General features: G+C 43.8%; 1 protein-coding gene across 1 annotated transcript in view; it reads right to left on the reverse strand.

Annotated features, from left to right (window-relative positions):
- The window catches only part of LOC126204284 (cardioacceleratory peptide receptor-like), a 365,908-nt gene extending 349,227 nt beyond the window's left edge, over positions 1–16,681 (reverse strand). Inside the window, exons 1-2 of the mRNA XM_049938671.1 lie at positions 16,677–16,681; positions 16,295–16,491 (exon numbers count right to left, since the gene is read on the reverse strand). Of these exons, the coding sequence (XP_049794628.1) occupies positions 16,295–16,491; positions 16,677–16,681 (202 nt within the window). The remainder of the gene's footprint in view (positions 1–16,294; positions 16,492–16,676) is intronic.
- Between the last annotated feature and the right edge of the window lie 331 nt (positions 16,682–17,012).

Genomic DNA, 17,012 nt, shown 5'->3' on the forward strand with positions numbered 1-17,012 from the left:
CAAAATCCGTGCTATGAAAACAAATAACTCAGAACGAGATCTTTCAAATCCTAACAAACTATGGCAAAATTTATGTTTACGGTATTGATCAAAAGATGTCATTGCTCAGAACTATGTACATTGGCTTACCTGATAGCTGTAAATCCTACGAAAGGTAGGAGATGAATGATGGTGAAGCAAAGGAAATGCATTTTCCAGTGAAGCAAAACGGTTAAAAAGTACGAGGTGTCATGAGGAAACCGAGTACTGGTGCATATTTAATATCCATGTAGTTGGAATGTTCAGGCAAAGGAAACGTTTTAATCCGATGAAGAGGGGAATTCAAATCGCGCTAGAAACAGTTTCTGGCGTTCCCAAAAAAATTCTTTACAAGATAGACAACCTGATGTATGTGATTAAAATTTGTCTCAGTACTGCGTCAGAATTTATCAATAGCGTCTGCGTGTAACAAGACCAAAAAATAATGAAATTAAGTCGTTCTTCCTACTTTTAACTGAGAGAGAGAGGGACTGATTTGCTCGAGGGCTCATGGTTATGAGAAGCACAACTGGATATATGTATCCACATGGGCTCGTGTTTCCTCACCTAACACAAAGGAATATTGTGTTCAATCCAATTTAAACAGGCATGTGACGTGAGAAATCAGCTCCCAAGAAACATAATTAAAAAAGAAGATCACGTCCAGTCGGAACTGTGAGTGCAGCAAGCTTGAGAACGCAGTTTAAGACACGAACATCAAGCTGTCTCCGCCAGTCATTATGAAAGGGCAGATCAGCGTCCACACTCAACAGAATCTAGCGGCCAAGTGTGTCTACTGGCTTTACTACGTTCTCCCTAAACTGAAATTTGATAGCGTAACCTCTGACTGGCTCTCAGAAATCAAGAGACTGAGTTCCGCGAGAGATTCCATGCGCGGCTACACAGAGATGACTGTCGCATTCAACTAGGTCAGAACACTGTACTGTGGAGGGTAACAGAAGACAGGCGCACGCCGCACTTGCACGCATGTAAAAGGAGGGGTAACACTAAATTCACATTTCTCTGCCTCGTGATGACTGGGTGTTGTGTGATGTCCTTAGGTTAGTTAGGTTTAAGTAGTTCTAAGTTCTAGGGGACTGATGAGCATAGATGTTAAGTCCCATAGTGCTCAGAGCCATTTTTGAACTAAATTCACAACAAATATTCTTGACGTCACCTGCTTTGTTGGGAAGAGCTGTCTATCGACTTTCAAATCGTTCGGTTCGCAACACGCGAGGCGAAATGACGTTGAAAATACTAACATTCTCCTCAATTCGAGAAACCGGGAGGCTACACTTTTTCTTTACTGCGTGATACATTTAGCTCGAAATTACGACATTTATGAATGTTAATTTTGCGTTCCTCTCGACTAGGCTATCGATAAGGGAGAGATTAAAGTGTTTTAAAAATGTAATTTCGGAATTTACTGAAAAAGTGGTAGTAACTGTGTTTCCTAATATGCGGTCATCAACTGATGATTTACAAGCATCAAATTGAAGCCATCCAGCACTGAATCCAATTATGTATACATGTATATCCAACATTGTTTATTAAGATGTCTCAACAACACGTTTCATTTTAGAAAGTCAGAAAATTAATTTCAGGAGTCGGCCGGTAATTAGAATGGGTGGGTAGCCATTCTAGCAGACGAATTAAAGTGGCAGCTTATTTAACTTACGCCAATGAATAAATGCTGTTTCAAAACATCAGCACATCAGCACATCAGCGATCTCTCGAAAACGCGATGGTATTGGTACAATTTGTTGGAATAATATGAGGAAGAACGTCATATGGTGGTTAAAGATGTACTTTAACTGACGACATTCTTGTTTGTTATTACAGGCGTCTAAGTTACCTTGTCATTCTTTTGCAAATGTATCGACCTTATCTAAACTTTTTGTTCGAAGTGGCAACTTCTTTTACCAGATGATCAATGCGCTGAATGTTTTTCACATTTGCATTTTTCACACTTAATTTTTAAATTGACAATGATAACTTACTCCGGAGACAGAGACAGAGAGAGAGAGAGAGAGAGAGAGAGAGAGAGAGAGAGAGTGCTGTTGTAAGTACATAACATCGAATAGTATAGACAATACTTCTATTAAATTAATAAGGAAGTCCCAGAATATTTTATGGACGCCAAGGTGACAAAAGATGGAACCAGTACGACACGAAGCATTTGCTTTACACTTCCTAACTCCACTTTAATGAACTCGTGAAACTTTTGACTCCTACATGTCATTACATGTCGTTTAATTGTAACAAATTGTACCTAGAACTGCTGTTTTTGATACATGTTAAATGTGCCGTTGCCTTGAAATAGCACACTTTCATAATATGTAAGTTATGACAGGAAAACAGTTAATTACGAAAATTCTTTAACCGGAAATATGACATTATTCGTCATTTTATTACAAGAAATTGTACCAATACGGACGCATTTCGAGAGATCTTCGATATGTTGTTGTTTTGAATATTTATTCACAGGATACAAGTTATTATACAAGATTCATGAAATACAACCTGAATTTAAAAACTGCGAAATCCAATATTGCATTTCCCAAGTTACCAACGATGACGAAAGACGATAGCTCCTGACATCTTGGACATAGGGAGAGACGTCAAAATGACGTAACGTGACCCTGAGATGTGAGTTTAATGTTACCCTATTAGGAGTCGGCGCTCATAGGCGAGGCCTTTCAAAGTTTAGCGTTGAAATTTCGTGCATTTTAAGTTCAAAAAAGGATATTAGCGAAAACAGAGGGCAGTCAGAGGCGTGTAGACAATCGTTCTTTACACAGACCATTCGGGTATGGAATAACGAGGGGGCAAAATGATTTTGGTACGAGATGTACCTTCCGGCACAGACTTGTAAAACACGAAATGTCTTTTATTGCAATTTTTTTCTTTCATTTTATGACGAATTCCGACTTTATAGGATCGTCGTCAGGCATTCCTCTCACCCTACTGTAAACTAGTACATAAAATATTTAAAAAAATTATAGTGAAATGGACACCGTTCAAGGACGTAAAAATGTAATAAAACTGCGATAAACAAACACATTTGATCCTGAACGATACTAAAAGAATGAGCAGGGCCACTTAAAATGAGTCTGATGGCCGAGGATTCTCAGCTCGAACAGCGAATGTTGGTGCTGGCGGCGGGGTCCTCTAAATTGACAATAATAGGATTAACAGGAGATTCTCAGATGTTCATTTATCATCATTTGTGGAACTGGCAGGCTAATTCGTCTGAGTAATTTACATCCGTTTTAAAGCCAGTGCAGGACCATCATGGAGAATAAATCACAGCAATGAAGGGAAGGAACAAAAGGGCTGGAACGGCCACCGTTAAGGGCTTCGCCATTTGTCAACCGCAGTCTGAGCGGCTGCTTATCGAATTAACGGAGAAATAAACTCTTGTGAGAAGTCATACTTCGTAACTGCGTCCGAGCGGTTGGTGAAGCTGAGTGTCTGGGAGCTAAAACAACACACACAGTCTCTCTCTCACTCTCTGTCTCTGTCTCTCTCTCTCTCTCTCTCTCTCTCTCTCATACATACACACCCACCCAGCCACCAACATGCACACAAGTACACACTGCCCAGCGAGTAGTTTCTGGAAGTATTATTAAGGAGACAACTGAAATGCCAGTTATACCAAATCTCTTTAATCGGAATGTGGATTTACTGTGAGTGCTGCTTGGCAATCTTCATCGGACACCTTAAGACAGGAAAGACATTCCGCGTTTCGAGAGGCAGCGGTGGACGGCGACTGTTACATCCGGTGACTGAGGACCCATCGCGGGGATTTAAATGTACGGTGCCGCCGACGAGATGAACTGCGAAACTCCAGTTCCCTTCAAAGTTCCCCTTCTCCGCATTCACTGTGAACACCTACGTACAAATTATATAATCTGCAAACTGATTTCAATATTCTTATTCTTCCTCTCTAATTTCTAATCCTCTTACGCTGCTGACCCTGTACTAACAAATTCCACTAACCCTACACCTACATACTCCACATCATCTCCCAACGAAATTTTAACCGTCTGCCTCTCCCACGCAACGAAACACGTCCCGATATTTATCCATTGTATCAACTGTAATTTCATCCTCCGTATCACACGTCATAATGGCTTCCCCGTTTACCTTTTCCTCCCATACCTTTTCCCCTTCATATTATTACTCTATATTCCCCCCTCCCCCCTCCCTCCCGCTTTCACACTACTGACCATTATAAAAATGCTACACCACGAAGATGACGTGCTACATACGCGAAATTTAAGCGACAGGAAGAAGATGCTGTGATATGCAAATGATTACCTTTTCAGAGCATTCACACAAGGTTGGCGCCGGTGGTGACACCTACAACGTGCTGACATGAGGAAAGTTCCCAACCGATTTCTCATACACAAACAGCAGTTAACCGGCGTTGCCTGGTGAAACGTTGTTGTGATGCCTCGTGTAAGGAGGAGAAATGGGTACCATCACGTTTCCGACTTTGATAAAGGTCGGATTGTAGCCTATCGCGATTGCCGTTTATCGTATCGCGACATTGCTGCTCGCGTTGGTCGAGATCCAATTACTGTTAGCAGAATATGGAATCGGTGGGTTCAGGAGGGTAATACGGAACGCCGTGCTGGATCCCAACGGCCTCGTATCACTAGCAGTGGAGATGAGAAGCATCTTATCTGCATGGCTGTAACGGATCGTGCAGCCATGTCTCGATCCCTGACTCAACAGATGGGGACGTTTGCAAGACAACAACCATCTGCACGAACAGTTCGACGACGTTTGCAGCAGCATGGACTATCAGCTCGGAGACCATGGCTGCAGTTGCCTTGACGCTGCATCACAGACAGGAGCGCCTGCGATGGTGTAAACGACGAACCTGGCTGCACGAATGGAAAAACGTCATTTTTTCGGATGAATCCAAGTTCTGTTTACAGCATCATGATGGTCGCATCTGTGGTTGGCGACATCGCAGTGAACTCACATTGGAAAAGTGTATTCGTAATCGCCATACTGGCGTCTCACCCGGCGTGATGGTATGGGTTGCCATCGGTTACACGTCTCGGTCACCTCTTGTTCGACTTTGAACGGTGGACGTTACATTTCAGATGTGTTACGACCCGTGGCTCTACCCCTCATTCGATCCCTGCTAAACCCTACATTTCAACAGGATAATGCACGAACCGCGTGTTGCAGGTCCTGTATGGGCCTTTCTGGATACAGAAAATGTTCGACTGCTGCCCTGGCCAGCACATTCTCCAGATCTCTCACCAACTGAAAACGTCTGGTCAATGGTGGCCGAGCAACTGGCTCGTCATAATACGCCAGTCACTACCCTTGAACTGTGGTATCGTGTTGAAGCTGCACGGGCAGCTGTACCTGTACACGCCATCCAAGCTCCGTTTGACTCAATGCCCAGGCGTATCAAGGTCGTTACTATGGCCAAAGGTGGTTGTTCTGGGTACTGATTTCCCAGGATCAATGCACCCAAATTGCGTGAAAATGTAATCACGTGCAAGTTCTAGTATAATATATTTGTCCAATGAATACCCGTTTATCATCTGCATTTCTTCTTGGTGTAGCAATTTTAATGGCCAGTAGTGTACAACAGTTTTTTAGAAAGTAAGTTAGGCATTATTATAGCAGGCCGAGTGGCTTTTATTGAATGCTGCGCTACAATTCAAAATGAGACAGATACGTGACACTATTTTTCAACATAATGATGAAGTGTCTGTAAAGAACGGTCGGAACATTCAGTTTCTCGACGATAGAAATCTGCTCCTTGACCAAGGAGACATTCGAAAGCCGCTGTGCGATCATGCGAGTTAGTTTCTCGATTGCCGGGACATTGTCGTCTGTGGTCGATGTTACCGTCCTTCCCTCCCGATCAGCATCACCCACGTATGTCCGGCCCTGGACGAGATGTTGCCACCATTTCACTAGGGCTGTATGCGACACCACATTTAGTCCACACACCGCCAGAATTCCACTATGAACTGGAGTGCAATTTACATGTTTCGTTTAGAGGAATCGTTATCCCGTGCATTTCATGTTTGGAGTGCGTATCCAACTGGCCTGCTGTTTCACTCCTACACTTTGATGCACTCGTTTCCGTACCGCAGCACGACTGTGTCTGTAGCAAACCATTCGAACAATTCGCCACTTTTGTTGTGAAATGGTCTTAGCGTGGAATGACTTCTGTGACATTGAAGTCGCTTCGTATTTTCCCTTTTAGCTCTTTTCTGCTTTAATTTAAAAGAAAGGAAGGAAATTGGGCGTATTTTATGTAAAAAACCATCATTAAATTTAAAATAATTTGTAAATATTTCGTCTTTTAAGTCACTGTTTCTGTCCTCGTGTATGTACCAGAAGCGTCCAGTAAGTAATGCAAGACATTTATTTCTGAAAGCAGGTTGTTTTTATTCAGGATTCCGATACGACATATAATTCCTTACTCTTCTGGCTACAAAACTCAGATTTTTCGTCCAATGCTGTGAGTTAAGGAGCTTTGCGCTCTCATTTAAGTACCGGGAGATCAAAAAGTCAGTATAAATTTGAAAACTGAATAAATCACGGAATAATGTAGATAGAGAGGTACAAATTGACACACATGCTTTGAATGACATGGGGTTTTATTAGAACCAAAGAAATACAAACGTTCCAAAAATGTCCGTCAGATGGCGTTTCATCTGATCAGAATTGCAATAATTAGCATAACAAAGAAAGACAATGCAAAGATAGTGTTCTTTACAGGAAATGCTCAATATGTCCACCATAATTCCTCAACAATAGCTGTAGTCGAGGAATAATGTTGTGAACAGCACTGTAAAACATGTCCGGAGTTATGGTGAGGCATTGGCGTCGGATGTTGTCTTTTAGCATCCCTAGAGATGTCGGTCGATCACAATACACTTGCGACTTCAGGTAACCCCCAAAGCCAATAATCGCACGGACTGTCTGGGGGACCTGGGAGGCCAAGCACAACGAAAGTGGCTGCTGAGCACACGATCATCACCAAACGACGCGCGCAAGAGATCTTTCACGCGTCTAGCAATACTTTGTTTTTGTTTTTGGTTCTAATAAAACCCCATGTCATTCCAAGCATGTGTGTCAATTTTTACCTCTCTATTTACATTATTCCGTGGTTTATTAAGTTTTCAAATTTATACTGACTTTTTGATCACCTGGTATATGGCCGAAACAGTCAGCTTTCAGGAATTGTGAAACGAACCCTGTCGTTCAGGATCGGATGCCAGAAAGGGCACAGATTCACCACGAGGTGGGGAAACTCACAGGCATCTATTGTCTATTGAGGCCTAAGCGCTGTAGGTGCGAGTGAGACAGACGAGAAACTACGTTATAGGAAAACCCAGTAGAAGGCTTTTATGGCCAAGGAGACGTAGCAGTGTTAAATATGCTGGACCTAAGATCGGCCACAAAGGGAAACATTTATGAGAACTATTTGTGTAGTAATTCAGGGAATTAAGCCACAGTCATTTTCATCTACCATCCTTCATAAATTTTCATGGTGATCCCAATAAAACTTGAATATTGATCATATCTATAATAGTTTATGATTTACTGTTAAAGTGAAATTAACAAGTTTTGTAACAAAGACCTGAATGCTAAAATCTGACTGCTTTGGTCGATAACGATCGACATTTCATATTTACACTCCTGGAAATTGAAATAAGAACACCGTGAATTCATTGTCCCAGGAAGGGGAAACTTTATTGACACATTCCTGGGGTCAGATACATCACATGATCACACTGACAGAACCACAGGCACATAGACACAGGCAACAGAGCATGCACAATGTCGGCACTAGTACAGTGTATATCCACCTTTCGCAGCAATGCAGGCTGCTATTCTCCCATGGAGACGATCGTAGAGATGCTGGATGTAGTCCTGTGGAACGGCTTGCCATGCCATTTCCACCTGGCGCCTCAGTTGGACCAGCGTTCGTGCTGGACGTGCAGACCGCGTGAGATGACGCTTCATCCAGTCCCAAACATGCTCAATGGGGGACAGATCCGGAGATCTTGCTGGCCAGGGTAGTTGACTTACACCTTCTAGAGCACGTTGGGTGGCACGGGATACATGCGGACGTGCATTGTCCTGTTGGAACAGCAAGTTCCCTTGCAGGTCTAGGAATGGTAGAACGATGGGTTCGATGACGGTTTGGATGTACCGTGCACTATTCAGTGTCCCCTCGACGATCACCAGTGGTGTACGGCCAGTGTAGGAGATCGCTCCCCACACCATGATGCCGGGTGTTGGCCCTGTGTGCCTCGGTCGTATGCAGTCCTGATTGTGGCGCTCATCTGCACGGCGCCAAACACGCATACGACCATCCTTGGCACCAAGGCAGAAGCGACTCTCATCGCTGAAGACGACACGTCTCCATTCGTCCCTCCATTCACGCCTGTCGCGACACCACTGGAGGCGGGCTGCAAGATGTTGGGGCGTGAGCGGAAGACGGCCTAACGGTCCTCGCCGATACCCCAGGAGCAACAGTGTCCCTAATTTGCTGGGAAGTGGCGGTGCGGTCCCCTACGGCACTGCGTAGGATCCTACGGTCTTGGCGTGCATCCGTGCGCCGCTGCGGTCCGGTCCCAGGTCGACGGGCACGTGCACCTTCCGCCGACCACTGGCGACAACATCGATGTACTGTGGAGACCTCACGCCCCACGTGTTGAGCAATTCGGCGGTACGTCCACCCGGCCTCCCGCATGCCCACTATACGCCCTCGCTCAAAGTCCGTCAACTGCACATACGGTTCACGTCCACGCTGTCGCGGCATGCTACCAGTGTTAAAGACTGCGATGGAGCTCCGTATGCCACGGCAAACTGGCTGACACTGACGGCGGCGGTGCACAAATGCTGCGCAGCTAGCGCCATTCGACGGCCAACACCGCGGGTCCTGGTGTGTCCGCTGTGCCGTGCGTGTGATCATTGCTTGTACAGCCCTCTCGCAGTGTCCGGAGCAAGTATGGTGGGTCTGACACACCGGTGTCAATGTGTTCTTTTTTCCATTTCCAGGAGTGTATTTATCATGTCAAAAGTATATATATATATATATATATATATATATATATATATATATATATATATATATATATATATATATATACCGTTGAAATAATTTTACAGAAAAGAAGACCAAAAATTGGACATTTAAAGTGCATTTGGTATCTCTCTCATGGTGCAGGTGGTTGGTGATGAGAAACAGCGAAGGAAATGGCTGTTAGTCTGCTCAGCGCTACACTGACAACTGAGACAAAGAGAAACCCCAAGTCCGCCGATTGGTCTTGCATCTCGTTGTGTTTGATCGTAATCTATTGAGAGACCTCCATTTGACCACTCCTCCGCATGTCCAGGGGGAAGTTCTTCCTTTGGAGCCATCCATTCTCCCAAATACCGACATTTCTGCCGCCATCAGGAGATCCTTACCGTATGTGGCTTCTCGATGAGAGCCTCAGCAGTTGTCAAGAAGTTCTTGATTTCAGCCTAGGATGTGCTGGCTGACGACCGTATAGTGGGTGGGCTTCCTTTTATCATATCTCGCAGCTACCTGACGCCTGATTTCAAGAGCAGCTATGCCAGCGAGGCAATGGAGTTTGTCCACAGGAGTAGGTCTTAAGCAACCCGTGATAATCCGGCAAGACTCATTTAGAGCCACATCTACGTTCCTGGCATGACTGGACTTGTACCATACCGAACATGCATATTCAGCAGTGGAATAACATAGAGCAAGCGCGCTTGAGCGCACAGTGCATGGATTAGCACCCCATGATGTGCCTGTAAATTTTCGCATATTTTCATATAGAAGAGAAGATATAGTAAAGATATAGTAAATTTAAATTATCAGTATTTTAAGTTAAGCATGAGATCATCATTTCCTCCACACAAAACACACTGAACGATGACAGCATGCCACCTTATTGAATCATTAGGTAATAGAATATTTGTTGTAAAGCTTAGTGCATAATAGTCAATGGTTCAAATGGCTCTGCGCACTATGGGACTCAACATCTGAGGTCATCAGTCCCCTAGAACTAAGAATTACCGGAACCTAACTAACCTAGGGACATCACACGCATCCATGCCCGAGGCAGAATTCGAACCTGCGACCGTAGCAGTCGCGCGGTTCCGGACTGAAGCGCCTAGAACCGCTCCGCCACTGCGGCCGGCGCCATAATAGTTACCTTTGTTCTTTATTTATTTATCAGAAAGCACATTGGTGCAAGGCTACTGGCTGTGGCATTCAAAGTTAAGAAGGAAATTATATTGGTTTTATGTTAAAGAATTTTACGTTTATTATGTAATGGATATTATTGTTACTTAATTTAGAACGTGAAAGTGGTCAAGCTTTGATTATTTAAATATGTTAAAATGTAAAGTAATGTAGAATAAGCTGCAGCCAATGAGATGGACGGCCTCAGGAAAGGGAACTGCACTAGTCACTTGAGCGGAGATGTTCGGCGCGCGGGGAACGCGGTCGGAGACGGGGAGAGGGACAGTGCTGGTGCAGACGCGAAAGCGGACACTTTGGCTGGAGACACCAATGGGTACAGTTCGGACTGAGACGCGAAAGTGGACAGTCGGTCTTAGGCAACTGGGAAGTGAAAAGAGAAAACTTCTCGTTGTGTGGTATCGCGGGACTTGGTCTCTGAGCAGTGAGCAGCCGAGCGCCTGGTGTGAACTCTAACTTTGCGCGTAGGCAACCTATATTTCGCGATGAGATTGTGAATGATCGAACTGTGTCAAATGGATATGCGCTAGAGTGTAACAGTAACTCTAAATACGACCACTTTCGTTATTAGTTTTCTTTCTGAATAGACTTTATTCTAACCAAATTGCAACTGTGTAGCCCACATCATTTATGGCTCGTTAATTTAGTTCCGTATGTTATTATTACTGTTAATATATGTTATGTTGACTTTGTGTTTTGCAAACTTTCCATCAGCCAGACTATTTAACCAAAGGGTCACAAGTGTCTAATTTAGGGCGTGTAGTGCGACACGTGCGGTTCAACCCCTAGACGAGTTTGAGCCAAGACATTTCGACGAAGGGGAACCGCATGTGAGCGCGAACATCTTTGGGATGTTAGCTCGCAATGCTACGTCACTAGGAGGGCCTGTATGCCCGCATGGTGCCACTCGTGATCGACGCTGATGCCAACGTCTTGCTGCATCAATAAACTTCCCATCATCCATATACTGCTTCTCGCGGATTGCATCCTTCATTGGGCCAAACAGATGGAAGTCAGGTGCGAGACCCCAGGAAGAAACCAGTGGGCGCACACCTTCACACCTTTGAGTACCCCAACTGCTGGTCGAGTGCGTCAGCGCTAACAACAGAGACATCCAGGTCAGGAGCGAGCTGTTTGGTAGTGATTCATCGATCAACTTGAATGACAGTGATAATACTGTACCAACAGCTGTTATTTTGATTTTGTTTTATTAGGCAACCAGTTTCGATGCTCGAGTTACGTCATGTTCATGCCCGTCACATTAATGACACCAAGCACCATTCGCGCATGTGTAAGACTGTAAGGTGGCAGTATAAATGAAGGTCAGGTTTGCAACTTACATGAGAGCTTTATACATCGCGACGGGAAGGTGAGTATGGCACCTAACTTAATTTGGCGGTATTGAGCAACTCTGCCTAGCAGTATGTAATGCAAAAAAGGGATGACATTCAATTAATGGCAATTAACACACCATTTCTATAATGCATGTTTGCGCGGAATGTGAAACAAGAAGCGAGAGGTGTTTTAGTTGGGAATTCAGAGGGATGACACAGAGGCAGGTCCGTGCTACAGGGGGTACCACAGAAAGCTCTTAAAGGGGTGTCCCAGGCAGAAAGTCAACGACTGACCAGGTGACTCAGACGGGGAGAGCGAGGATAATGGCCCATATGACGGAGGACAGGAAAGAAAGCTTTTAGAAAACTGCGCTTCGGAATTCCAAATGCATACGAAACAAGAACAGTGACGGATTTTCCATCACGTGCCCAGCGAGTGCTACACACGTGAGAGAGTCAATGTAAGAATTCAGGTGTCCGGAACGGGCACAAAACGTCCGATTGGCGGAAATGAGCTAGGAAGGAGAAAAGAGCCAAAGTTTCGACGCAATTTAATGTTAGCAGACAGAGTTTACAAAAAATAAGAGGAACGCTCCTATTGGTCAAAAAAAAAAAAAAGCCATGACGTGAAGAATGAAAGAACCCAGGTGGGGAGACAGTTTGGCTATGAGTAAGGCGTACCCAGGAGCAGATATAGACTCAGATCACAATATAGTAGTGATGAAGAGTAGGCTGAAGTTCAAGAAATTAGTCAGGAAGAACCAATACGCAAAGAAGTGGGATACGGAAGTACTAAGGAATGACGAGATACATTTGATGTTCTCTAACGCGATAGATACAGCAATAAGGAATAGCGCAGTAGGCAATACAGTTGAAGAGGAATGGATATCTCTAAAAAGGGCCATCACAGAAGTTGGGAAGGAAAACATAGGTACAAAGAAGGTAGCTGTGAAGAAACCATGGGTAACAGAAGAAATACTTCAGTTGATTGATGAAAGGAGGAAGTACAAACATGTTCCGGGAAAATCAGGAATTCAGAAATATAAGTCGCTGAAGAATGAAATAAATAGGAAGTGCAGGGAAGCTAAGACGAAATGGCTGCAGGAAAAATGTGAAGACATCGAAAAAGATATGATTGTCGGAAGCACAGAGTCAGCATACAGGAAAGTCAAAACAACCTTTGGTGACATTAAAAGCAACGGTGGTAACATTAAGAGTGCAACGGGAATTCCACTGTTAAATGCAGAGGAGAGAGCAGATAGGTGGAAAGAATACATTGAAAGCCTCTATGAGGGTGAAAATTTGTCTGATGTGATAGAAGAAGAAAAAGGAGTAGATTTAGAAGAGATAGGGGATCCAGTATTAGAATCGGAATTTAAAAGAGCTTTGGAGGGCTTACGGTCAAATAAGGCAGAAGGGATAGATAACATTCCATCAGAATTTCTAAAATCATTGGGGGAAGTGGCAACAAAACGACTATTCACGTTGGTGTGTAGAATATATGAGTCTGGCGACATACCATCTGACTTTCGGAAAAGCATCATCCACACAATTCCGAAGACGGCAAGAGCTGACAAGTGCGAGAATTATCACACAATCAGCTTATCAGCTCATGCATCGAAGCTGCTTACAAGAATAATATACAGAAGAATGGAAAAGATAATTGAGAATGCACTAGGTGACGATCAGTTTGGCTTTAGGAAAAGTAAAGGGACGAGAGAGGCAATTCTGACGTTACGGCTAATAATGGAAGCAAGGCTAAAGAAAAATCAAGACACTTTCGTAGGATTTGTTGACATGGAAAAAGCGTTCGACAATATAAAATGGTGCAAGCTGTTCGAGATTCTGAAAAAAGTAGGGGTAAGCTATAGGGAGAGACGGGTCATATACAATGTGTACAACAACCAAGAGGGAATAATAAGAGTGGACGATCAAGAACGAAGTGCTCGTATTAAGAAGGGTGTAAGACAAGGCTGTAACCTTTCGCCCCTACTCTTCAATCTGTACATCGAGGAAGCAATGATGGAAATAAAAGAAAGGTTCAGGAGTGGAATTAAAATACAAGGTGAAAGGATATCAATGATACGATTCGCTGATGACATTGCTATCCTGAGTGAAAGTGAAGAGGAATTAAATGATCTGCTGAACGGAATGAACAGTCTAATGAGTACACAGTATGGTTTGACAGTGAATCGGAGAAAGACGAAGGTAATGAGAAGTAGTAGAAATGAGAACAGGGAGAAACTTAACATCAGGATTGATGGTCACGAAGTCAATGAAGTTAAGGAATTCTGCTACCTAGGCAGTAAAACAACCAATGACGGACGTAGCAAGGAGGACATCAAAAGCAGACTCGCTATGGCAAAAAAGGCATTTCTGGCCAAGAGAAGTCTACTAATATCAAATACCGGCCTTAATTTGAGAAAGAAATTTCTGAGGATGTACGTCTGGAGTACAGCATTGTATGGTAGTGAAACATGGACTATGGGAAAACCGGAACAGAAGAGAATCGAAGCATTTGAGATGTGGTGCTATAGACAAATGTTGAAAATTAGGTGGACTGATAAGGTAAGGAATGAGGAGGTTCTACGCAGAATCGGAGAGGAAAGGAATATGTGAAAAGCACTGATAAGGAGAAGGGACAGGATGATAGGACATTTGCTAAGACATGAGGGAATGACTTCCATGGTACTAGAGGGAGCTGTAGAGGGCAAAAACTGTAGAGGAAGACAGATTGGAATACGTCAAGCAAATAATTGACGACGTAGGTTGCAAGTGCTACTCTGAGATGAAGAGGTTAGCACAGGAAAGGAATTTGTGGCGGGCCGCATCAAATCAGTCAGCAGACAAAAAAAAAAAAAAAAAAAAAAAAAACACCTTCTATGAACTGGCATCAAGTGCAGCCGGAGCGCATAACGCTGTGCACGACGCAGAGGAGTAATTTCTGTGAACACTGCGTTCACAGCGGCTGATATCCAGCTAGAAATCAGATGTAGCATCGTTTAGCTCCAACTGTGGATAAATGAACTAGAAAATTAGTTAATTGTTCTTGTGAGAACTGAGAGGGAATTATAATATGCACGCTGCTCCAACCATGCGCGTGTATATCGCCACATTCTAAGACTAGAGATGAGTACATGTTTTCTTGCATAACGAGAAACATAGGGAAAGTTTCTGATGGAAAATTCAGCAAAGGTGTAATTAGGTTTATAGGAATTTATGTGGAAGAGAGCGGCCTAGCAGATGACAGCTCATTGCAGCTTAAGGTAAATACCGCGTGCAGAGGTGTAAACTTGTTGGTTCAACAGCTTGCGTCCACTGTAAATTCGAGCGACCTTGGGTAATCTTTTGCTCAATTTGTCACATAACTAACCATACACAGTAGACTTGATTGTCATCCTAAAAATAGTTCCGAACTTTGAACCGGAATCGGGCGATTTTCATAGTACTGACCAACATCATAACATAAGGGTAGAAACAATTTTGTAAAGAAACTTGTAGTTAAACTTTAATGTTGTTGTGTTTAGGAAAATTTAACCTTCTGAGTGTTAATATCTAATATTGTTCTGTTTAGGATTATTTCATTTTTTGTGTTGACGAGGTGCGTTATCCTCATAACTGTTTTTTGTTGTCACATAGAAAACTGTGTAAAAGTGTGTATTTTTGTGCTAATATTTCAACTAACACAGTTGTCTTCAATCCTAGAGTAAGTAAACCACAAACATTGCACCTTGCAAGACAAGTCCCCAATATTCGTATCTGGTTCCGTAGATATCCGTGTTTCACGAGCATGAGCATGTTGCTGTCAAATGAACACATGCTCTTGAAGTTCGGATACCTACAGAACCAAATACGAATATTGGTGCCCTGTCTTATACAAGGAAGAGAGGTACTGGGTGTCATCTATGCGACCGGCTTGAAGATCACGTGATTGTAACGATGAAACTGGTTGCCTAATAAAATAAAATCAAAATGAGGGCTGTTGGAACAGTATTATAAAATGTCATCGACGAGACGCTGTCCAACGCCCCTCGGACCAAGATGGAGTCACATTTATTGAATGAGAGTGTCCGCACGTTGCAGCACTGCAGGAGTCGCAGCTGTGTGCGGCCGGCCGGCACGGGGGAGCCTGGACAGGTACGTGATAGTGATAGATGCCTCGCCCAACGACTCACTGCGCTTTTCGTCACTGCTAGGTCTCAGAAGACATTCTGCAAGCGCCTATCAATATCTGCCATGCCCTGGTTTTCACCAAAAGGAACTCTATGACAGCTCTCTGCTTGGAACGCACGTCCGTCCAGACGCCAGTTTGAAGGCTGTATATAGCGCCACCTATGTGTACTTCATGAAGCTATAGAGACTGAGGTGGGAATATTCTACTATGTCGCACAATAAATTTCGCATTTTTTCAACCTAAATTGGCCGAGGAAAAAATTGTTGCATTACTTGCTGAACGCTCCTTGTACGAACGCTTTGGCTGCACAGTGGCTTGACGGTACCGCTACAGCCATGTCCCTGCACGTATGGGACGAAGGAGATATAACAAAAATAAAGAAGAGACTTCGGCACTTCGCCAAAAGATGGAAAGACAGAAGATGCATTCCCAATCATCGCAAAGATTTTATAGCACTGAAGCGCTTTATCTGTATATTGGCAGTGGCAGTAGACTCACCGGCGAGCGCGAGGTGCATGATGAAGAAGTTCATGCGCGACTTGCGCGCCTTGTTGACGAGCAGCGCGACGAGCACGGCCGCGTTGCCCAGCACGATGCTGGCGAACAGGATCCACAGCACGGTGAACTGCTCCGTCTGCAACACACATAAGCCGGCGTAGGGTGACGTGGGGCTGCTGAAGCCACCTCTCCTCCTCCTGGCCAACACGCAAACTTACAGTGTTATTACAGAGTGCGCTGTTTCTTTCGCATGCAGTGCTCTTACCGACCTAGCGACCTTTCCCCTTCTTTTATTTTATAAGTTTTTCTCATTGACAGATAAAATTTTTTTGGGGTAAGGATTTTCTTCACAGTCAAACATCTGCTTGTGCAGATGGAATACCTCATGCGAAACAACCTTCTTCGAAGTAGAGGACAAATAAGTCATCCACTATGGTGATGAAACAATTGTAGATATGAAAACCTATAGTGAGTATGGAAATAACAGATTAAGTAATATCTGCAACGGACGGTAACAGAAAAATCATTCTATTTTACACATCGCTAATAGACTGAAGCGTCAAAGAAACTCATGTGGGCATGCATATTCAAATACAGAGATATGTAAACCGGCAGAATACCGCGCTGCGGTCGGCAACGCCTATATAAGACAAGTGTCGGCGCAGTTGTGAGATCGGTTACTGCTGCTAAAATGGCAGGTTATTAAAATTTAAGTAAG

This window comes from Schistocerca nitens, chromosome 9 (genome assembly GCF_023898315.1).
Source record: "Schistocerca nitens isolate TAMUIC-IGC-003100 chromosome 9, iqSchNite1.1, whole genome shotgun sequence".
In the NCBI taxonomy this organism is placed as follows: domain Eukaryota; kingdom Metazoa; phylum Arthropoda; class Insecta; order Orthoptera; family Acrididae; genus Schistocerca; species Schistocerca nitens.